The sequence below is a fragment of the Helicoverpa armigera genome, chromosome 6 (genome assembly GCF_030705265.1).
Source record: "Helicoverpa armigera isolate CAAS_96S chromosome 6, ASM3070526v1, whole genome shotgun sequence".
In the NCBI taxonomy this organism is placed as follows: Eukaryota; Metazoa; Arthropoda; class Insecta; order Lepidoptera; family Noctuidae; genus Helicoverpa; species Helicoverpa armigera.
The window spans coordinates 1,651,605-1,675,485 of NC_087125.1; the positions used below are offsets into that span (position 1 = coordinate 1,651,605).

General features: G+C 38.0%; 3 protein-coding genes across 4 annotated transcripts; all 3 read right to left on the reverse strand.

Annotated features, from left to right (window-relative positions):
- Positions 1 to 326: 326 nt before the first annotated feature.
- Positions 327 to 3,288, reverse strand: LOC110381494 (uncharacterized). The gene is made up of 2 exons (XM_049852376.2): positions 2,985 to 3,288; positions 327 to 1,890 (listed from the first exon to the last, which is right to left on the reverse strand). Exons 1-2 carry the CDS (start codon positions 2,998 to 3,000, stop codon positions 680 to 682), a joined length of 1,227 nt encoding a protein of 408 aa, XP_049708333.2. The 5' UTR covers positions 3,001 to 3,288; the 3' UTR covers positions 327 to 679.
- A 3,641-nt stretch (positions 3,289 to 6,929) lies between these two features.
- On the reverse strand, positions 6,930 to 9,886 carry LOC135116995 (uncharacterized). The gene is made up of 2 exons (XM_064035188.1): positions 9,603 to 9,886; positions 6,930 to 8,493 (listed from the first exon to the last, which is right to left on the reverse strand). Exons 1-2 carry the CDS (start codon positions 9,616 to 9,618, stop codon positions 7,283 to 7,285), a joined length of 1,227 nt encoding a protein of 408 aa, XP_063891258.1. The 5' UTR covers positions 9,619 to 9,886; the 3' UTR covers positions 6,930 to 7,282.
- An 8,846-nt stretch (positions 9,887 to 18,732) lies between these two features.
- On the reverse strand, positions 18,733 to 23,591 carry LOC135116635 (uncharacterized). 2 transcript variants are annotated; one of them, XM_064035190.1, is made up of 2 exons: positions 23,441 to 23,591; positions 18,733 to 20,947 (listed from the first exon to the last, which is right to left on the reverse strand). In XM_064035190.1, exon 2 carries the CDS (start codon positions 20,733 to 20,735, stop codon positions 19,650 to 19,652), a length of 1,086 nt encoding a protein of 361 aa, XP_063891260.1. In that variant the 5' UTR covers positions 20,736 to 20,947; positions 23,441 to 23,591; the 3' UTR covers positions 18,733 to 19,649. The 2 variants fall into 2 exon arrangements, with proteins under 2 accessions (XP_063891260.1, XP_063891259.1); XM_064035189.1 differs by lacking the exon at positions 23,441 to 23,591 and adding an exon at positions 22,834 to 23,163 and having other exon boundaries at positions 18,766 to 20,947.
- Between the last annotated feature and the right edge of the window lie 290 nt (positions 23,592 to 23,881).

Genomic DNA, 23,881 nt, shown 5'->3' on the forward strand with positions numbered 1-23,881 from the left:
GAGTAAGAAATAAAAGACTAAAAGAATAAAAGACACAAAAACAGGGCTGACAGAGGACAATCTATACTAATATTATAAAGCTGAAGAGTTTGTTTGTTTGAACGCGCTAATCTCAGGAACTACTGGTCCGATTTGAAAATTTCTTTCAGTGTTAGATAGCCCATTTATCGAGAAAGGCTATAGGCTACTTTTTATCCCGGTACGGGAAGTATAGTTCCCACGGGATGCGGGTGAAACCGCTGGCAGAAGCTAGTGGAAGTATAAAATACATTGCCACAAATATTTTGAAAACAGGACAAGAAGAATAAAAATAATAAAAGGCACAATAAAGAACCAAGTTATTTATTTATAAAATTATAAAAAAGGAGGTCAGATAGGCAGTCGTCCTTGTAAGGCACTGGTACTCAGGTGCACCCAGTAAGACTGGAAGCCGATCCAAATTAGTTGGGAAAAGGGGATGGGGGGGAGATGATCTCATACAGTGCAGATCAATCAGCCTATTTGGGCATACAATTAAGGCCCATTACGTAATTAATTATAAAAATAGGCGTGTTAGTATATAATATACACTAATTATAATTAAAACGGACATGTTTATATTTGAATAAAATCAATATGAATTCTAATTAAGTACCTATTGATTTTCAAAAAAATAACACAAGGATATAATGAGCGGTGCCTATTTTTTCCCCCGCGGGGAGTCTGTATTTTTTTTCTGTGCGTGTATTTTGTTTTGTTTTCTTAATCTATATAACCTTTGACTCATAACTGAACGAATGTCTGTCCCACACTTGTCCCAGTTTTTTTTTGCGCCGTATTCATCAACAAATCTAATTATCGTTCTGACGGCATTAGCATCTAAGCCAGGTCTAGGAATGTTGGGATAGGAAACTCTTGCTTCACCTTTTAAACTGCAAACTCTCAAGGCTGGGTCGCAAAATATCTCTGGCATCAGCGCGCGAACTAAATCTGAAGCATCCTTCGCTAACGTTTTAATGTATTCAAAGGAACTAGCATTTATGTATACGCCACTTTCGGGTATCAGTTCCTTAAGTTCGAGGCTATATTTCTTATGCTTCAATGTCCACCTGGAGTCGGCTGGATCGAATTCAGGGGGTAGTTCAAAAGTAGGAATTTCATTCTTTTGTTTAGATTTTTCAAAAGTTACGTCGTCGTCACCTAATTTAGTAGTTTCATTACTGTCTGTTTCAGATTCATGCTCTTCGTCAGCACTCGAAGCAGTATCCTTGTCAGCTTTTTCCTTTTGCTTCTTCAGAGCTTCCGGCAATGATTTATCCAGAGCTTCCGGCAATGATTTACCCAGAGCTTCCGGTAATGATTTACCCAGAACTTCTGCTAATGATTTACCCAGAACTTCTGCTATTGATTCATCCAGAGCTTCCGCTAATAATTTATCAAGAGCTTCCGCTAATGATTTACCCAGAGCTTCCGTTAAAGATTCATTCAGAGCTTCCATTAATGATTTACCCAGAGCTTCTGCTAATGATTTATGCAGAGCTTCCGCTAATGATTTACCCAGAGCTTCCGTTAAAGATTCATTCAGAGCTTCCATTAATGATTTACCCAGAGCTTCTGCTAATGATTTATGCAGAGCTTCCGCTAATGATTTACCCAGAGCTTCCGTTAAAGATTCATTCAGAGCTTCCGCTAATGATTTACCCAGAGCTTCTGCTAATGATTTATGCAGAGCTTCCGCTAATGATTTACCCACAGCTTCTGCTAATGATTTATCCAGAGCTTCTGCTAATGATTTATTTAGAGCTTCTGCTATCCTGAAGCATGGCTGTCTATGTTTTGTTGTATCAGCTGAGTTGTTCGATAGACGACGCTTACAGGGAGGTTGTGAAGTCCCAGCCGCCAGAGGGCAACCTAGAATACAATATCTGTTGTAAACAATCGTTTTTTTTTTGTGTGTCTATGGAGTTTGAGATCATAAGATCCACTCTTTGGAACGTGCAACTAGCTAGACGTTTCAAAAGAGCTGTTTTGATATGAAATATTTGAAAAAAAGAAAAGAAAAATACATTGAATTTGACTTTATCCTATAAAGTGTAGGTATAAATCAATTTGTAGAATTTTTCAAAAACTGCTCACTGAAACGAGTTCAAAATAATTTTCAGAGAAAATCAAGTTCAATATTCAATATCAATTTCAAGTTTCATATTTTCGATTTTTTTCATATTTTTTAGGATTATGGTTCAAAAATGAGGGGACACATTGTTTTTAACTTTCGGAGCGATTATTTCCGAAAATATCAATATTATCAAAACCTATTAAACGATATATCACGCATAGGGTTGGAATGAAAAAAAAAACGCCCCACTTTACGTGTAGAGTACCTTAATAGATCTTTTTTTTCACTTTTTGAGCGTGATTGGTATCCATGTATTGGACAAACATGGCGAAACTATAAGGTTTCCTAGTTTACTACGGAACCCTAAAAAACCCGCGATTATTGGCTTCATTAAAATCACTCGATTGCCAATGTATTTACCTACTATTGTCTTACGTCTATCTACTAATGGGACGATTAAAAGGCTGAGCTTGCCTCAGCCTTTTCCTCCTTTACCGTCTTAACCTCCTTTACCTCGCCAACATTGATATACAAAAACATATTAATGCTCGCCAATTATTCTTTAATCTCGATTGTTGGACATTTTTCTTTCCTGACATACATATATTATCCTTTATGACTCTATGACTACCATGTTCCAAAAAATCATACTGTACAACAAACACATATTCTAGTTTTCAGTAGGTATATATTTGCGGCAACAGAAACACATAGTCTGTAAAGAGAGATAGCTAGATAGGCATCTAGCTATCAGGGTACTTGAAATACAGTGACGTAGTGAGTAGCTTATGACGGACGGACAGCGAGGCCTTAATACCTAATAGGGTGGCGTTTTACCTACTCTATGGGTAAGGAGCCTAAAAAAATAATCAATATTATTCTTACTCACCTGCTTTTCGATCCATGTTAAACAGTTAGTGTTCAAAACAAGGAGTCTAATAAATTTTTTTATCTGTTATTTCACAACACAATTTTTTTTTACTTCGCCGATTAAACATTAATAACAATATTAGATGCGAAATTATAAAACTAGGTTATTGTTCTTTAGTCAGTTAACTGCTCGATCGAAATTTAGATTGTGAACAAGATTCACAATGAAGATTAATAGAAGTCTTTATCAACAAAACCTATTAACGACAGCTTTATTCAGAGGACTAGTTGCAACTAAGCTAATATTGAAGTGACTCAATGATTATCCGAATAGATAATGAATTACGTTTGACGAAAATAATGATATGATAACAAAAAAGTACACAACTATTGTTATCGCCACCCGAAGATAGTAGTCGGCGGCGGGGACAGTCTCCCCAGTTGATGCGACGTGAAGAAGATGTTAAAGCGCCGGTTACGCCGCACCCCACGCACCCTGCCTGTGCGCTGAAGAACTTGACACGAAGTCACGCAGATACGCCTTCTCGGGATCAGGATCAGGAATAAAACACGAGCATTTCTTTCTTCCAACAGCCCGGACGCGTCGTGTTGCTTCAACGGAGACTCGATGATGACTGACTGCGTAGGCGCCGCGGCCCGCCTTTTATTGAGCGGGTCGCGGGCCCGCGTTGAAACAACACTAGCGCCCGGTTGTGGGCGGTTTTATTTGTCACACATAGGTAAATTCTTATATTATTACAATGTATTTATTCTAACTACAATTCCAATTTTAATTCTAATTAGTTTCCAATACGTATACATTACGTTATATATTATCCCCATAAGAATCTACCTAGTTTTCTATGCTAAGTCTCTTAGTCGGATCACCATTTTCTAGGCTAGACCTAATCTAGAAAGCCTAAGTGGTGATCCTAACCTTTGGCCTTGGAGACTTAGCACATGGCTGTGATCCGTATGTACCAACCACCCTTTGACCCATTCATGGTCACGAGGTTGTGTCCTGGCTCTCTGGCGCTGACACCCCTCGGCATTTTACCCTAGGGTAGTGGCACTCACCGGATTCCCTAACCCTGCTCATCACGTCCCATGGTGAAGAGCAGGTCGCCTATTCCTGTAACTAAGCCGCCTTTTCACCACTAGCAGCAGCGGGGCGAGGCCCTTCAAAGCATGCTGCAGGCGACTTAGTTCTAGGTATCCTAAGCATTGACTAAATAAAACCACCCCAACATAATATGTTTATTTTCCAACATTATGTACATATACAAGACATCTTAACTTATTGTTAAGGTACACATCAAACTTGAAACAACATAACACTTATACGTACATAGATCACAGTAAAACATGGCACAAAATAATTAAATAATAACATCTTAATCTAACACATAATATTACAACATAAAACAAGTAAACAAGACACTTAAAGTTACGAAATATTTACAATTCGAGGAAGGAGACCGGTGCGCGCCTAACTTGCGTGGGCTACGTTAGCCACTACTTGGGCCCTCACGTTTGAGGTACCCTTTTTTCGATGCGCGCGGTCTGCTGCTGCTACGCCTATTCAGCAGCAGAACCCTCGTCGCCGACAACTATGAATGTACCTATCTGTTGCACTGTTGCAGGTGTACAGGGGTCATGCGTCATGCGGCCATGCGTCTGGGTTTCCCCAGATTTATCCTCGTTTGGAGGCCGTCGGGGAGCCGTGCGGGCGGGGTATCAAGAAGTGTCGCGGAAAACTCGGACATTTTTATGTAAGGAAGCACCTATTATTGTGTAAAATCTTCATTCGGTGACACTTAATTACTTATCTCATGTTAATAATTGTTGTTTGTTTGTTCCATTTTGCATTAGATTTTGCGAATTGCTGAAGACTGATTTACTTACTTGCGAAGGCAATTAAAACATATTGTTTAAACTGCCTGATTAGATCTAATGCTACCTATGTGTGTCAGTTGCATTATGTCTGTTTTTTATGCTCTTCTTCTGGCCACTTTAGTACACGGTTTCTTAAACGTTTAAGAATACTTACCTTAAAAGTGTCAGTCATTACAAACAACGGAAATTCTCCCTTGATGAAAACTTCGGTCCAGACAGTCAGACATTCGATTCCCTCTATATTACTTTTTGGATACTCCTAACTTTATCTCTGCTGTCAAACTCAAACTCAAATATTAAGCGATTTATCGGCACGGATATTGAGCTCTCGGCGGAAGAGTGGGGATCGCTTTTTGCACTGTACACATAAGGCAATAAACCAATAAATCGCTTCTGGGCAGGTGAAGGTCAGGGCTCAATATCCGTGCCGATAACTATAGCTCTTTCGAAACGTCAAAGTTAGGTGCACGGTTCCAAAGAGTTGGTCTCATGGAGAAGAACCGGCAAGAAACTTCATGGACACTCTTTTTAAAAGAAAATAAAATTGATTACATATTTCATACAGTTGTATACAGCTGTATACATAATGTTAAAAATTATGATAACGAAAAATGTTTCCTATGAAGAGAACCTGTGTTAACGTTTCTCTTATCTGAGCATGGACTTCTAGGAATTGTGAGCTGAGTCATGCAAGCATGTAATTAAATACCTAAGTAGACAATAATACGACGATGCAGCGTACACATAGATGTATTAACTAATATACAAGTTGTAATCTACACTAATATATAAAGAGGAAAACTTTGTTTGTTTGGTTGTAATGGATAAACTCAAAAACTACAGGACCGATTTTAAATATTCTTTCACCATTAGAACGCTATATTATCTGCGAGTAACATAGGGTTTATCCCAGTGCGGGCAGTAGCTCCCACGGGACGCGCGTGAAACTGCAGGAAAATGGCTAGTTCTAAATATAATCAATCTATGTGGAAACCATGAAATGATAAATACGACAAAATATAGAAAGCAGGCTGTTGGGGAGGCCTTTACCCAAGAGTATTTATATTTATTTATTTACTTATATACTACAGTCGTTACGGGTAGTCAGAAGCCAGTAAGTCTGACACCAGTCTAACCAAGAGGCATTGGGTTGCCCTACTAACTGGGTTGAGAAGGTCAGATAGGCAGTCGCTCCTTGTAAAACACTGGTACTCAGACGGATACGGTTAGACTGAAAGCCGACCCCAACGTAGTTGGGAAAAAAGCTCGGAAGACGACCTGTGATACAATTTATTTTAATTATGTATTAATCTGTGATTAGGTGACTAAAACAAACTGTGCTGAAAAATCATAGTTATAGGTACTAGCGCCAATACTTAATTTAAGCTGTTTGTTTGTTTGCTTGAATATCTACCTACTTATAACTCCATCTACACATACTTATAAGAAAAAATATTTCACTGTTAGCCCATTTCATTTATCGAGAAAGATTATAATCTACTTACTATACTTTTTATCCGGGTGCTTGACGTAGTTTCTACGGACTAGAGAAAATAATGATGGAAGCTTATGTTATGATTATATGACGGGTTTCCCGATTCACTCATGTAAGGATCAGCCAGCTGCGCAGAACATACATAGTGCACTCACTAGGTATTCTTTCACTCCAACACCGCCGGAGAGAGATTAGGCGTAGGAACTAGGAAATTCTACCCGTTCTTCAGCTATTATTTAAATAAAGGGAGTAAGAAATAAAAGACTAAAAGAATAAAAGACACAAAAACAGGGCTGACAGAGGACAATCTATACTAATATTATAAAGCTGAAGAGTTTGTTTGTTTGAACGCGCTAATCTCAGGAACTACTGGTCCGATTTGAAAATTTCTTTCAGTGTTAGATAGCTCATTTATCGAGAAAGGCTATAGGCTACTTTTTATCCCGGTACGGGAAGTATAGTTCCCACGGGATGCGGGTGAAACCGCTGGCAGAAGCTAGTGGAAGTATAAAATACATTGCCACAAATATTTTGAAAACAGGACAAGAAGAATAAAAATAATAAAAGGCACAATAAAGAACCAAGTTATTTATTTATAAAATTATAAAAAAGGAGGTCAGATAGGCAGTCGTCCTTGTAAGGCACTGGTACTCAGGTGCACCCAGTAAGACTGGAAGCCGATCCAAATTAGTTGGGAAAAGGGGATGGGGGGGAGATGATCTCATACAGTGCAGATCAATCAGCCTATTTGGGCATACAATTAAGGCCCATTACGTAATTAATTATAAAAATAGGCGTGTTAGTATATAATATACACTAATTATAATTAAAACGGACATGTTTATATTTGAATAAAATCAATATGAATTCTAATTAAGTACCTATTGATTTTCAAAAAAATAACACAAGGATATAATGAGCGGTGCCTATTTTTTCCCCCGCGGGGAGTCTGTATTTTTTTTCTGTGCGTGTATTTTGTTTTGTTTTCTTAATCTATATAACCTTTGACTCATAACTGAACGAATGTCTGTCCCACACTTGTCCCAGTTTTTTTTTGCGCCGTATTCATCAACAAATCTAATTATCGTTCTGACGGCATTAGCATCTAAGCCAGGTCTAGGAATGTTGGGATAGGAAACTCTTGCTTCACCTTTTAAACTGCAAACTCTCAAGGCTGGGTCGCAAAATATCTCTGGCATCAGCGCGCGAACTAAATCTGAAGCATCCTTCGCTAACGTTTTAATGTATTCAAAGGAACTAGCATTTATGTATACGCCACTTTCGGGTATCAGTTCCTTAAGTTCGAGGCTATATTTCTTATGCTTCAATGTCCACCTGGAGTCGGCTGGATCGAATTCAGGGGGTAGTTCAAAAGTAGGAATTTCATTCTTTTGTTTAGATTTTTCAAAAGTTACGTCGTCGTCACCTAATTTAGAAGTTTCATTACTGTCTGTTTCAGATTCATGCTCTTCGTCAGCACTCGAAGCAGTATCCTTGTCAGCTTTTTCCTTTTGCTTCTTCAGAGCTTCCGGCAATGATTTATCCAGAGCTTCCGGCAATGATTTACCCAGAGCTTCCGGTAATGATTTACCCAGAACTTCTGCTAATGATTTATCCAGAGCTTCTGCTAATGATTTATCCAGAGCATCCGCTATTGATTCATCCAGAGCTTCCGCTAATAATTTATCAAGAGCTTCCGCTAATGATTTACCCAGAGCTTCCGTTAAAGATTCATTCAGAGCTTCCATTAATGATTTACCCAGAGCTTCTGCTAATGATTTATGCAGAGCTTCCGCTAATGATTTACCCAGAGCTTCCGTTAAAGATTCATTCAGAGCTTCCGCTAATGATTTACCCAGAGCTTCTGCTAATGATTTATGCAGAGCTTCCGCTAATGATTTACCCAGAGCTTCCGTTAAAGATTCATTCAGAGCTTCCGCTAATGATTTACCCACAGCTTCTGCTAATGATTTATCCAGAGCTTCTGCTAATGATTTATCCAGAGTTTCTGCTAATGATTTATTTAGAGCTTCTGCTATCCTGAAGCATGGCTGTCTATGTTTTGTTGTATCAGCTGAGTTGTTCGATAGACGACGCTTACAGGGAGGTTGTGAAGTCCCAGCCGCCAGAGGGCAACCTAGAATACAATATCTGTTGTAAACAATAGTTTTTTTTTTTGTGTGTCTATGGAGTTTGAGATCATGAGATCCACTCTTTGGAACGTGCAACTAGCTAGACATTTCAAAAGAGCTGTTTTGATATGAAATATTTGAAAAAAAGAAAAGAAAAATAAATTGAAATTGACTTTATCCTATAAAGTGTAGGTATAAATCAATTTGTAGAATTTTTCAAAAACTGCTCACTGAAACGAGTTCAAAATAATTTTCAGAGAAAATCAAGTTCAATATTCAATATCAAGTTTTATATTTTCGATTTTTTTCATATTTTTTAGGATTATGGTTCAAAAATGACCACACACACATTGTTTTTAACTTTCGGAGCGATTATTTCCGAAAATATCAATATTATCAAAACCTATTAAACGATATATCACGCGATAGGGTTGGAATGAAAAAAAAAACGCCCCACTTTACGTGTAGAGTACCTTAATAGATCTTTTTTTTCACTTTTTGAGCGTGATTGGTATCCATGTATTGGACAAACATGGCGAAACTATAAGGTTTCCTAGTTTACTACGGAACCCTAAAAAACCCGCGATTATTGGCTTCATTAAAATCACTCGATTGCCAATGTATTTACCTACTATTGTCTTACGTCTATCTACTAATGGGACGATTAAAAGGCTGAGCTTGCCTCAGCCTTTTCCTCCTTTACCGTCTTAACCTCCTTTACCTCGCCAACATTGATATACAAAAACATATTAATGCTCGCCAATTATTCTTTAATCTCGATTGTTGGACATTTTTCTTTCCTGACATACATATATTATCCTTTATGACTTTATGACTACCATGTTCCAAAAAATCATACTGTACAACAAACACATATTCTAGTTTTCAGTAGGTATTTATTTGCGGCAACAGAAACACATAGTCTGTAAAGAGAGATAGCTAGATGAGCATGATAGCTAGATAGGCATCTAGCTATCAGGGTACTTGAAATACAGTGACGTAGTGAGTACCTTGTGAAGGACGGACAGCGAGGCCTTAATACCTAATAGGGTGGCGTTTTACCTATTCTATGGGAACGGAGCCTAAAAAAATAATCAATATTATTCTTACTCACCTGCTTTTCGATCCATGTTAAACAGTTAGTGTTCAAAACAAGGAGTCTAATAAATTTTTTAATCTGTTATTTCACAACACAATTTTTTTTTACTTCGCCGATTAATAACGATATTAGATGCGAAATTATAAAACTAGGTTATTGTTCTTTAGTCAGTTAACTGCTCGATCGAAATTTAGATTGTGAACAAGATTCACAATGAAGATTAATAGAAGTCTTTATCAACAAAACCTATTAACGACAGCTTTATTCAGAGGACTTGTTGCAACTAAGCTAATATTGAAGTGACTCAATGATTATCCGAATAGATAATGAATTAGGTTTGACGGAAATAATAATATGATAACAAAAAAGTACACAACTATTGTTATCGCCACCCGAAGATAGTAGTCGGCGGCGGGGACAGTCTCCCCAGTTGATGCGACGTGAAGAAGATGTTAAAGCGCCGGTTACGCCGCACCCCGCGCACCCTGCCTGTGCGCTGAAGAACTTGACACGAAGTCACGCAGATACGCCTTCTCGGGATCAGGATCAGGAATAAAACACGAGCATTTCTTTCTTCCAACAGCCCGGACGCGTCGTGTTGCTTCAACGGAGACTCGATGATGACTGACTGCGTAGGCGCCGCGGCCCGCCTTTTATTGTGCGGGTCGCGGGCCCGCGTTGAAACAACACTAGCGCCCGGTTGTGGTACACATAAGGCAATAAACCAATAAATCGCTTCTGCGCAGGTGAAGGTCAGGGCTCAATATCCGTGCCGATAACTATAGCTCTTTCGAAACGTCAAAGTTAGGTGCACGGTTCCAAAGAGTTGGTCTCATGTAGGGCTGCCATTTCGAATTTCGTCAAACCCGGACAAACATTAAAAAAAACCCGGACATTTGGCGTAAATCGCATTTTTTCCCCGGACGAGTCCAATTTTTTTTTTAAACAAAACAACGCCTAATTTTTAATATTACCATATACTTAAATTCAAGCTCATGTAGTACCTAGTATTGAAAGATTGTGACTTAATGTATTTCGAAGGTCATAAATAAGAAAGCTCATATGGAAACTAGGAGTTACCTTCTTGTTAGTAATAGGACTTTAAAACGGCGCTACCTTTCTGTTAGGTTAGACAATTTTTTTTGGAAAAATACATACAACTGTAAAGTGAAGTTGCCGCGAGCGTAGCGAGCGCGAAAATTTTTGAGTTTTGAGTCACTAAAGCACCTAAACTTGTATACCTAATAAAAAAAATCCGCAAAGTGAAGAAGCCGCAAGCGAAGTGAGCGCAAAATTTTTTGAAAATTGGGATATTAAAGTAGCTAAACGTATAAAAAAACAGTGACAAGAAAAGAAGCCGCGAGCGAAGCGAGCGCGAAAATTTTTGAGTTTTGGGACACTTCGACTTCTGCAGCAAATGCTTGTCTATTTGTAATTTTACATGGTTAAACTTCCATGCAAGGCAAGCAATCTCATGTATATTATGTTTTCAAATCGTAGTTGATGAAGGCGAGTCAGTACTGCGATTCTATAAAACTCGATCAACAACGCGCATTTCACTTCGATTCGTAATGTCATTTCATACTTTAGGGGAGGTAGGGGAGAGATGGGCACTTTTTCACAATTTATTGCATAAAAAATCAGATTTTACAGATCATTATCAACTTTTATTGCCATTTCTTATATTCGGCTAGATATAATGAAAGAGCTTTCCTAAAAATTACACTCAGTTTCAACATTACGAGATATTTAAACGGTTTTATTTAGCTCACCCCGTTTGTTTTATTATTTATTCTTGGATCAAATTTAGTATTTCCAATTTCACCCTCTTCCTGTCAACCGATTGGTCTGAAATTTTGTATACACCTTTAATTAAATCCAATATGGCCGCCGGCACAAAATGGCACAGCCCCCTCAATATGGGTATCAAATGAAAGGGCTACACAAGTAGAATACTGTCAGCAACCCAGCGGGGCCAACAGGGCCAAGGCCTGCCTGCACGTCGATTCTATAAAATTCGAACAACAACTTGCATTTCACTTCGCTATTCACTCTCACTTCGCATTCGATTCAGAACGACCTTGATTTTGCATTCTGTAAACATCACCTAATCACTTGCGAAGTGAAGTGAGCTCGACATCGACCAATGCTGTGCTAGTGACTTCCCACTCGACAAAATGTCAACCGAGATTAATCAGTTTTAATTTTATCAGTTTTGACACAGAATTTTAGCTAAATATGATGTTTTAGTTATAATTTGTTATTGTAAGGAATTTGAGGCAGCTTTTAAGTATAAAATAAACAGAAATCTCTAAATTCGTGCTGTGAATATAATCTATGCTTACCCTACGAAAAAATACTGACAGCGCCAATTTGCCTTTCTTGCTGATTTTGAGGAAACCTTATATATTTTTTACTACGGCCGGATTGTTCAGAGCTTCCACTACTTCATTTATGCAACGAGATGCAGACGGTTGCGATAAATAAGTTCTGATGCCCTCTTTAATAACCTTCTGGTAACTGCCACTAGCCAAGAATGATAAAGTACATAGTATCTGTGAAACAATAAATCAATAAAAAATGTAATACCTACTTTATCTGGATTTAGTGAAAACAAAATTGAGACCAATTTGGTTATTTTCATGCTTAAGAGAATACCAATATTATAACTGAAGTACAGAGTCTTTTGAAAACATATCAGCTGGGGGAAACCACATAAAGGGAATACTCCTTATTAAGAACTAAGTGTTTTTCTTATTATTGTGTGCTTGATTACAATTTTTCAACTATAAACTGTGTCAATACTTACTTTTACACGAGTTGTAAGTCCTTTGCCTCGACGTTTTGTGGGCTTTATCAGGGCAGTAAATCAGACTCCAGTTGGTCAATTAGCTCCTTTGACAATCTATATATGCTCACATAGTCATCATCGCGAGTTAATAAAGATAAACTACGAATTCTAGCAGATTGTTGACGCTTTTCTAAATTATCTAAAGCATGAGCTTTTTCTAATAAAGATTTAAGCAAAAACATTCTAGCCATCGTTAAAGGTAGGCACTTAATCACTTTAAAACACTTAGAACTTTATTTAAACACTATTTTAAATATAATAGTCTCTAGATCAAGTTGGCAACGGTACCTGAAACAAGATTCTATAAAGGATTTTTCGCGCAGATTTATAACCTCACAAATTTTCACTGACGAAGAAGAGCAAAATTTACAAATTATACATTACATGGTATGTCCAAGCCTCCCTACCATAGGGAGCATTGGACACTTTTGACTTAGTTTATGAAAAAAAAATCGGTAAAAAAACTTTTAAGTTAAACGGTTTTATCTTATGTGCACTGAAAACTAGAAAATAAAAAATAGTTACTTACCTGTCAACCTACGTAGGTGGTCCCGGTCATATTAGACTAAAATAAAAACGTGGGGCCCATTAACTACTGCTGTAGTACTCTCTTCTAAAGGTATAATAGGTGTGGATTGCATCGACTTACTATAATTGTAACTGGAGATTTTGACAATCAATAATTAATAATAGAAAATACACATACCTTTCATTAGTTTTCTCTTTATAACGATCCGAAACCGCAACAAAATATTTAAGTACTTTTACGAGTGTTTGTCCTTGACAACTCACAGAAATGACAGATAGTCTATGGATGAATACCGTTACCAGTCGGTAACGTAAACTACCCAATAAAAAAAAAACAAAACTATGATCAGAAATCAGAATAAAAGGACCCCCCTTTTATTCTGATTTGATCATGTCTCCCAACTGCCCATCTCTCCCCTACCTCCCCTATGGATAGACAGATTTTGACAGATCTGTCAAAATCTCGACTTTGATTTAGTTCAACTTGTCAACACGCTCGATAGTGTAGCGCTAGTGTAGTTTGACAATGTCAATCACGAAACTTTAAGGTAGAATTCCGTGGGTCGCGATTGTCGCAGCCGCGCGCGACAAAAGTCAACCTATGAAAATGTATGGCACCGCTGCCGAGGGCTGCGACAGTCGCGCGCGGACGACGAATTTCGTGAGCCGCTCGCGGCCGTACGCTTCTCAACATGGTCTAGCGCTTAATAACATCTATAGAATTTTAGTAAAACCAGAATTAAATTTTTGACAATGCCGCGAGCAGCTTACGAAATTCGTCGGCCGCGCGCGACTGTCACGGGCCTCGACAACGGTGCCATACATTTTCATAGGTTGACTATTGTCGCGTCCACGGAATTCTACCTTTAGATCGAAGTCGAAGTGAGAGTGATGTCGAAGTGAGTTGTGATATTTTATAGAATCGACATGCAGGCTAGGAATTGCCTTGGTTGGTGGATTTATCGATTGTTATTAAAAAACCTGTTTGACTTATTATCCTCTCAAATCGAGTGATCGTCCTCCGAAATCTGCTGGCCCTAGGCCTGTATGGCGTTGGTGTGGGCGCTCTGCGATCGCGGCGCCCGGGTTATTCGCATACCCAGGCACCATAGGTTAAGACGGCCCTTTGAAAAATGTCCGGGTTTTCCCCGGACACTTCTTGAAACCCCGCCCGGACGGCCCCCGGACGGCCTCCAAACGAGGACAAATCCGGGGAAACCCGGACGGATGGCAGCCCTAGTCTCATGGAGAAGAACCGGCAAGAAACTCCATGGACACTCTTTTTAAAAGAAAATAAAATTAATTACATATTTCATACAGTTGTATACAGCTGTATACATAATGTTATAAATTATGATAACGAAAAATGACTCCTATGAAGAGAACCTGTGTTAACGTTTCTCTTATCTGAGCATGGACTTCTAGGAATTGTGAGCTGAGTCATGCAAGCATGTAATTAAATACCTAAGTAGACAATAATACGACGATGCAGCGTACACATAGATGTATTAACTAATATACAAGTTGTAATCTACACTAATATATAAAGAGGAAAACTTTGTTTGTTTGGTTGTAATGGATAAACTCAAAAACTACAGGACCGATTTTAAATATTCTTTCACCATTATATCCCAGTGCGGGCAGTAGCTCCCACGGGACGCGCGTGAAACCGCAGGAAAATGGCTAGTTCTAAATATAATCAATCTATGTGTGTCTAAATATAATCAATCTGTAGAAAAGTAATTTTTGTACATTGAAGAAATTGACAAAAAAAATAGCCAGCATGTTAAAGGATAACTAACAGAACCCATTTCCATCATTTTTGTCATTTTTGTCTGTTTGTCTGTTTGTCTGTTTATCTGTTTATCTGTTTGTTCGTTCGGGATTCACGTAAAATCTGCGAATTCAATGCAGACAATGCTTATATACAAATATTCTACGTAACTTGGGGTATTACTTAGTTTTTGTTTCATCGAAATCGATTCACTCTATCAAAAGATATGATTAATTTTGTGAATTCAAGATGTAAAATATTACGACACGCAATCTGTTTGTCAAAACTGTACATTTGAATGTTGTACTTATATTAGTTGATCGGCCTATTTATTAATCTTTACACAGAAAATCACACCTTTATAAGTAACTTCGGAAGAAAAAAAATATGAAAATTTTGTTTAGCCAAGGTTAAAGTAGCTCCATCTGTGGTAATCTGTGTTAAATAAAATACATAAAATTTGTCAAAGGAGCGAGGTGGTAAATGACAATAAATTACCATACATTCTTTATAGAGGATTATTATTTCAACAGATGGAGTTGTGTATCTTCCGTAATTCACCATATTTTAACACGTAGTGTAATTTTTTGATAGACATTTCAATAGTGTTTGTCAGTTTGCCGTCCACATCAAAATCCAATTATAATTATTACCTTGATGAAAGGAAAATTAATAGTTCTCAGCCAAATTTAAAACGGTGCCATCTTAATTATTTTTTGAACATTATGTCAAAAATGACGACTTTAGTATAACAATTAATTATCATTTAAAGTTACAGATGGAGTTCATATCAGGATTTTTTCATAAACATAGTTTAGCTTATCTTATGTGGTGGCCTTAAAACAAATTACTTTGAGTGAGTAGTATTAAGTAGACCTTAATTATTTTTTCTGATGCAAAATATGTAAACTTAATCCTAGAAGAAAGGAGGATCTGTCTCTCGCAAGCGCTGCTAAGCGTGAGGTAGGTAGGTAATGTAGGATTCTGTAGCTTTAAGAACAAGCCCAGATACAAAGTGCAGATAAGAAATGGGAGCTTTCTCGATTTAATACCATACACACGTAAAATTCTTTATGCGTCTGAAAACGTACAAATTGCGCGTCGCATACCAGAGACATGCTTACTTTCAACTTCTGATCGCAAATACACTGGTCACGATTACGAACAGTCTCAGTAAGACCCGAGCCAAGTTTAAAAAAACACCTTTTATATAAAACTACGTTTGATGTCATTCAATCACAAAGACAGAATTGTTTTCTGTTGCAAATCCTATCCACCTGTATCCTATCCTAATCCAGCATGCATTGCAGGTGTGCATTGCACAAAAACCAATGGTATCCTATTCGAGAAGTCAAAAGAGTCGACCTGCCAACGTCAGCTTCTGCTAAGCAAGTGCTCTTAATAGTACCATCAGAATTACATTCATCGTTGAATGAGGTGAATAAATTTTCAGAAACCACAATAACAGTAGGAGCCAAAGCATATGATCGCTTCATAGAGCTCTGATTGGCCCCAGGTGACCAAGTCAGGTCTGATTTGTTCGTTCATCAGATCTTTGAAAGTGTTTCGGTGGATATTTACTGTCGTCCTGTGTGACACAAAATATGGTATATAAACGTTCTCCGCAAGAGCGAAATTTTCCCGGTGTGCGGTAGTGACGCACAGTATACAACACTTATGTTTCTTTCGATTTGCTGGCTCCACCAAGAAATGACAAATTGCAAGCGTACATTTTGAAAATCTTGGCAAAACTGCAGGTTTCAAGTACGAACACATGAAGTGGACTCTCACAGATACGTACATTTTGCCTATTCGTGAACTAATGCAAACATTTTGGTGGAGTCCCGGCTTAGGCCTCCCCCACATTAGGCGTGCGCGATCCTCGGGCGAGTGAGTAGCGCGGGCGCCGCGCGTGCGTCGCGAGCGCGCTGCGTGAGCGTAGCGTTTTGCTGCCCTGCGGCATTTACCTACAGCGTTTAACTGCTAAGGCGTTTAGCGGGCGGCGGGGATAGCGGGCGAAGGGGTAAGAACGCAACTCGAGCGCCGCGTGCTCGCCGCGAGCGCGTCGCTTGCACTCTCCACACAAGCCGCAGGGCAGCAAAACGCGACGTTCATGCAGCGTGCTCGCGACGCCCGCGCTACTCACACGCCCGAGGATCGCGCACGCCTAATGTGGGGTCAGCCTTACCATAGTGAGTAAGTGCACAGAAAATTCCCGTCATACAAGTGTTTCTCCGCAGTAGTGAAACTATCCTACCCTATGCGCCTGCTGATGATGATGACTCATTTTATCATCCATCCAGCTATTCCCCAACTATGTTGGTGTTGCCTTCCAGTCACCGAATCTGTTTGAGTACCAATATTTTGCTTGGACGACTACCTATCTGATCTCTTCAATCCAGTCACATTACAAGACATTATCCATGGTAAGACTGACAGACTTTCTGGCTTCTGATTAGTCGCAGCAGCTGCAGAAAATGTACAAATGACAGCTTTGTCAGACTCAAAGCATATAGACATAGATTATAGCTGTTTCCTGTGAAAATTACTTACGCACTATACGTAATAATTTTCCAAATTGGCTGACTAGATCCAGAGATATTCACAACGTCACAAACTTTACTTCTTTTGTTTAGATAAATGGTCACATCCACAACACAACCTTGATCATTGAATCTATGCGACTGCTAAGTGCTAATCCTAATTATACTGTCACGTGAAAGAATGCACCTACGGGATAAGTAGTATTTTGACTATTCTATATTGCCCACGCAGACGAAGTTGCGGGCAACAGCTAGTTCTAAATATAATCAATCAATGTGGAAACCATGAAATGATAAATACGACAAAATATATGTAGTAAGCAGGCTGTTGGGGAGGCCTTTGCCCAAGAGTATTAATATTTATTTATTTACTTATATACCTACTACAGTCGTTACGGGTAGTCAGAAGCCAGTAAGTCTGACACCAGTCTAACCAAGAGGCATTGGGTTGCCGACTAACTGGGTTGAGAAGGTCAGATAGGCAGTCGCTCCTTGTAAAACACTGGTACCTACTCAGACGCATCCAGTTAGACTGGAAGCCGACCCCAACGTAGTTGGGAAAAAAGCTCGGAAGATGATGATTATTTATGCCTATACTACCCTACCTGTGATACAATTTATTTTAATTATGTATTAATCTGTGATTAGGTGACTAAAACAAACTGAGCTGAAAAATCATAGTTATACCACAGATTATATAATAGTTACTACGGTTATACTAGCGCCAATACTTAATTTAAGCTGTTTGTTTGTTTGCTTGAATATCTACCTACTTATAACTCCATCTACACATATAAGAAAAAATATTTCACTGTTAGCCGATTTCATTTATCGAGAAAGATTATAATCTACTCGTACAGTAGACCGCACATCAGTGGTAACTGTCATGCACCTTAACTCAATAGTAATAAGTACGATTTTCCTATAAAACTGTTACCACTGACCTGAAGTTGACTGTACTTACTATACTTTTTATCCGGGTGCTTGACGTAGTTTCTACGGACTAGAGAAAATAATGATGGAAGCTTATGTTATGATTATATGACGGGTTTCCCGATTCACTCATGTAAGGATCAGCCAGCTGCGCAGAACATACATAGTGCACTCACTAGGTATTCTTTCACTCCAACACCGCCGGAGAGAGATTAGGCGTAGGAACTAGGAAATTCTACCAGTTCTTCAGCTATTATTTAAATAAAGGGAAGAAATAAAAGACTAAAAGAATAAAAGACACAAAAACAGGGCTGACAGAGGACAATTGAAGTATAAAATACATTGCACCTACCACAAATATTTTGAAAACAGGACAAGAAGAATAAAAATAATAAAAGACACGATAAAGAACAAAGTTATTTATTTACAAAGTTAAAACTTCATAACCATCGTCCCCTATCGTTGTCGACTAGGAGCGTGTTCGAGAGCTAAAGTGGTGTACTCATAATATTTATTTACCTTACTCTTACAAGTTAACAATATTTGTGTAAAACTTTTTATATGGGTTTATCATATTTACATTTTAATTAAAAACTTTATTATATTAAAAAACCAAAAAAAACTAAAAAGCATCAAAAAATTTGGTCGACTGGGGCGTGCCCAAGAGGCTGGCAGCATCACCTCGTTGGATCGCCATGCTGATCCTTTGCCCGAGGTAATAGCCAGCCTTTTGGTAACTGAGTATAACTTCAAAATACATATACTAGAGAATATTAAGTCCACCGATTTTTTGGTGTCTGATCATACAGAGCAGTCGTCGGAAAGTCTTGGTGGCCTAGCTAGTGGGTAAAGAACCAATCTCTCAAGTGGCGTGGGTTCGATTCCAGGTCAGGCAAGTACCAATACAACTTTTCTAAGTTTTTATGTACTTAATACGTATCGAAGACATCAATGACTGTGTTTCGGATGGCACGTTAAACCGAAGGTGCCGGTTGTCATTGAACATCCTTGGCAGTCCTTACGGGTAGTCAGAAGCCAGTAAGTCTGACATCCGTCTAAACAAGGGGTATTGGGTTGCCCGAGTAACTGGGTTGAGGAGGTCAGATAGGCAGTCGTCCTTGTAAGGCACTGGTACTCAGGTGCATCCAGTGAGACTGGAAGCCGACCATAAGTTAGTTGGGAAAAGGTTCGGGAGAAAGGTCCGTTACAGAATTAATTATAAAAATAAGCGTATTAGTATATAATAATAATATACACTAATCACGTTCCACGTTCGCCTCCCAAAAATCCGGGACTCTGTAGTCCCGAGGTCTGGAAGAGATATACACTAATTATAATTAAAACGGACATGTTTACATTTGAATAAAAACAATATGAATTCTAATTAAGTATTGATTTTCAAAAAAATAACCCAAGGATATAATAAGCATTGCCTATTTTTTCCCCCGCGGGGAGTCTGTATTTTTTTTCTGTGCGTGTAATATACATAACCTGTGAGTCATAACTGAATGAATGTTTGTCCCACACTTGTCCCAGTTTTTTTTTGCGCCGTATTCATCAACAAATCTAATTATCGTTCTGACGGCATTATCATCTAAGCCAGGTCTACGAATGTTGGGATAGGAAACTCTTGCTTCACCTTTTAAACTGCAAACTCTCAAGGCTGGGTCGCAAAATATCTCTGGCATCAGCCGGCGAACTAAATCTGAAGCATTCTTCGCTAACGTTTTAATGTATTCAAAGGAACTAGCATTTATGTACACGCCACTTTCGGGTATCAGTTCCTTAAGTTCGAGGCTATATTTCTTATGCTTCAATGTCCACCTGGAGTCGGCTGGATCGTATTCAGGGGGTAGTTCAAAAGTAGGAATTTCATTCTTTTGTTTAGATTTTTCAACAGTTACGTCGTCGTCACCTAATTTAATAGTTTCATTACTGTCTGTTTCAGATTCATCCTCTTCGTCAGTACTCGAAGCAGTATCCTTTTGCTTCTTCAGAGCTTCCAGCAATGATTTACTCAGAGCTTCCGGCAATGATTTACCCAGAGCTTCCGGCAATGATTTACCCAGAGCTTCCGGTAATGATTTACCCAGAACTTCTTCTAATGGTTTATCCAGAGCTTCTGCTAATAATTTATCCAGAGCTTCCGCTATTGATTCATCCAGAGCTTCCGCTAATGATTTAACAAAAGCTTCCGCTAATGATTTACCCAGAGCTTCCGTTAAAGATTCTTCCAGAGCTTCCATTAATGATTTACCCAGAGCTTCTGCTAATGATTTATGCAGAGCTTCCGCTAATGATTTACCCACAGCTTCTGCTAATGATTTATCCAGAACTTCTGTTAATGATTTATCCAAAGCTCCCGGTAATAATTTATCCAGAGCTTTCTGAAGTCCTGAAGTCCTGAAATCCTGAAGTCTTGTATTATTGTCGTGGGTTGCATCCGATGGATTTTCATTTGTGCTGCTTTCCTCAGTCCCTTTTCTATGAGTAATAATAGGGACATGTACATGTTGCATAGCTTCGTTATTTCCATCATCGTCGTCGGAAATTTCAATTAACTCTGGTATTTGTGGCTCATTACAATCATATTCAAAATGTTGTGCTTGTCTGATAGTTTTGTCATTTGTTTTGCATGAACATGGCTGTCTATGTTTTGTTGAATCAGCTGAGTTGTTCGATAGACGACGCTTACAGGGAGGTTGTGAAGTCCCAGCCGCTAGAGAGCAACCTAGAATACAATAGCTGTTGTAAACAATCGTTTTTTTTTTGAAGAGTGTCTATGGAGTTTCTTGCCAGTTCTTCTCTACTTCTATTTACTCATTAAAAAATGCTATTACTCTGTATCCGGTTTCATTAATGATAACTCAATTTAGCTTACAGTATTATTGTTCTTAGATTAAATTAATATAGTTATAAGTGATACCTAGTGTTATAGTTTTTTATAGTATAAGTCTTATTTTTTGCATGCCATTTAGGCAGAATGTACACGGGTCAAATAAAATTGTAACACCTAATTGTAAAATTACCTACATTTTATGCAAATAAATAAATCTATTCTATTCTATTCTTCTATTCTATTCTCCATGAGATCCACTCTTTGGAACGTGCAACTAGCTTGACGTTTCAAAAGAGCTGTTTTGATATGAAATATTTGAAAAAAAAAACATTGTATTTGACTTTATCCTATAAAGTGTATAAATCACTTTATAGAATTTTTCAAAAACTGCTCACTGAAACGAGTTGAAAATAATTTTCCCAGAAAATCTAGTTCAATATTCAATATCAATTTCAAGTTTTATAATTTCGATTTTTTTCATATTTTTTAGGATTATGGTTCAAAAATGAGGGGACACATTGTTTTCAACTTTCGGAGCGATTATTTCCGAAAATATCAATATTATCAAAACCTTTTAAACGATATCACACGACAGGGTTGGAATGAAAAGAAAAACGCCCCACTTTACGTGTTTTTTTTTTTCACTTTTTGATCGTGATTGGTATCCATGTATTGGACTAACATGGCGAAACTATAAGGTTTCCTAGTCTACTACGGAACCCTAAAAAACCCGCGATTTTTAGCTTCCTTAAAATCACTCGATTGCCAATGTATTTACTATTGCCTTATGTCTATTTACTAATGGGACGATTAAAAGGCTGAGGCAAGGTTTGCCTCGCCAACATTGATATACAAAAAACATATCAATGCTCGCCAAATATTCTTTAATCTCGATTGTTGGACATATTTCTATTAGAGATGCCACGAATATTCCGCAACTATTCGGTATTCGGCCGAATAGTACGTATTATACGGCCGAATACCGAATATAAAAACATCAAATCGAATATGAAAAAAAGACGACGATTTACGAGATGAGTAATATACTCATGATCATATATATTTATTACCAAAAAAAAAACAAAACAGTACGCAAACGCAAACTTTAGTAGGTAAGTAAAATTAATCTGTGGTAAATTGTGATGAATAAAAACAAGCTTTTCAGCATTTGTTGGTAACAAACGATTACGTTTTTCATCGTAAATGATACTAGCTTTATAGTTTATTATTTATTATTTTATTTTCACCACAAATCGCATAATATTCCCATATGGGCGATTTCTTATTTACTGGTGGAATTTTAATAAATCATTTAAAAAACAACCAATTGAAAAAGAACGTAATTAGTAAGTTATTGCAAAATAGTAGCTTTTATTATTTATAATGAGCCGATAAAGCGTCCCGTGACAACAACATGTACCTAAGTATTTTGCGCCGAATATTCGGCGCTTCGGCCGACAGTGCTGCCGAATATTCGGTATTCGGCCAAATCACTATTCGTGGCAACTTTATTTCTATCCTTTATGACTACCATGTTTAAAAAAAATCATACTGTACAACAAACACATACCTATTCTAGTTTTCAGTAGGTATTTATTTGCGGCAACAGAAACACATAGTCTGTAAGCCTATCTAGCTATCAGGGTACTTGAAATACAGTGACGTAGTGAGTACCTTGTGAAGGACGGACAGCGAGGCCTTAATACCTAATAGGGTGGCGTTTTACCTATTCTATGGGAACGGAGCCTAAAAAAATAATCAATATTATTCTTACTCACCTGCTTTTCGATCCATGTTAAACAGTTAGTGTTCAAAACAAGGAGTCTAATAAAATTTTTAATCTGTTATTTCACAACACAATTTTTTTTTACTTCGCCGATTAAACATTAATAACGATATTAGATGCGAAATTATAAAACTACGTTATTGTTCTTTAGTCAGTTAACTGCTCGAAATTTAGATTGTGACCGAGGTTCACAATGAAGATTAATAGAAGTCTTTATCAACAAAACCTATTAACGACAGCTTTATTCAGAGGACTAGTTGCAATTAAGCTAAAATTGAAGTGACTCAGTTTATTATCCCAATAATGAATAACGTTTGACGGAAATAATAATATGATAACAAACAAGTACACAACTATGTACCTATGTACCTATCTGTTACACGTGTCAAGGGGTGCCATGCGTCTGGGTTTTCCCAGATTTATCCTCGTTTGGAGGCCGCCCGGGAGCCGTTCGGGTGGGGTCTCATGAAGTGTCGGGGAAAACCCTGACAGTTTTATGTAAGGAAGCACCTATTTTTCGGCATTATTGTGTAAAAGTGTTGTTTGTTTGTTCCATTTTGCATTAGATTTTGCGAATTGCTGAAGACTGTTTTGCTTACTTGCGAAGGCAATTAAAACATATTATTTAAACTGCCTGATTAGATCTAATGCTATGTGTGTCAGTTGCATTATGTCTGTTTTTTATGCTCTTCTTCTGGTCACTTTACACACGGTACACGGTTTCTTAAACGTTACTTTAAACAATTCCATGGACACCTGTCAAAATAGTTAATTTGTTAAACAAGTGGCTTTAAACCGCGGGGTCAATTTTGATGACCGAGCAAGCGAAGGATTCTTAGCGAGTGTTTCAATAATTAGAATCCGAGCGGTAGCAAGGGAATCAAAAGAGCACAAGGTGAAAAATCTTTGCACTCGAGTGCAACACGTAACTTTTCATCCCACCACGTTTTACCCTTTGGGTGCGGAACCCTAACAAGGAACAATTTTCTTCTTTGTTTGTACCTTAGACGCTCCGACACTATTGAACCGATTTGAAAAAT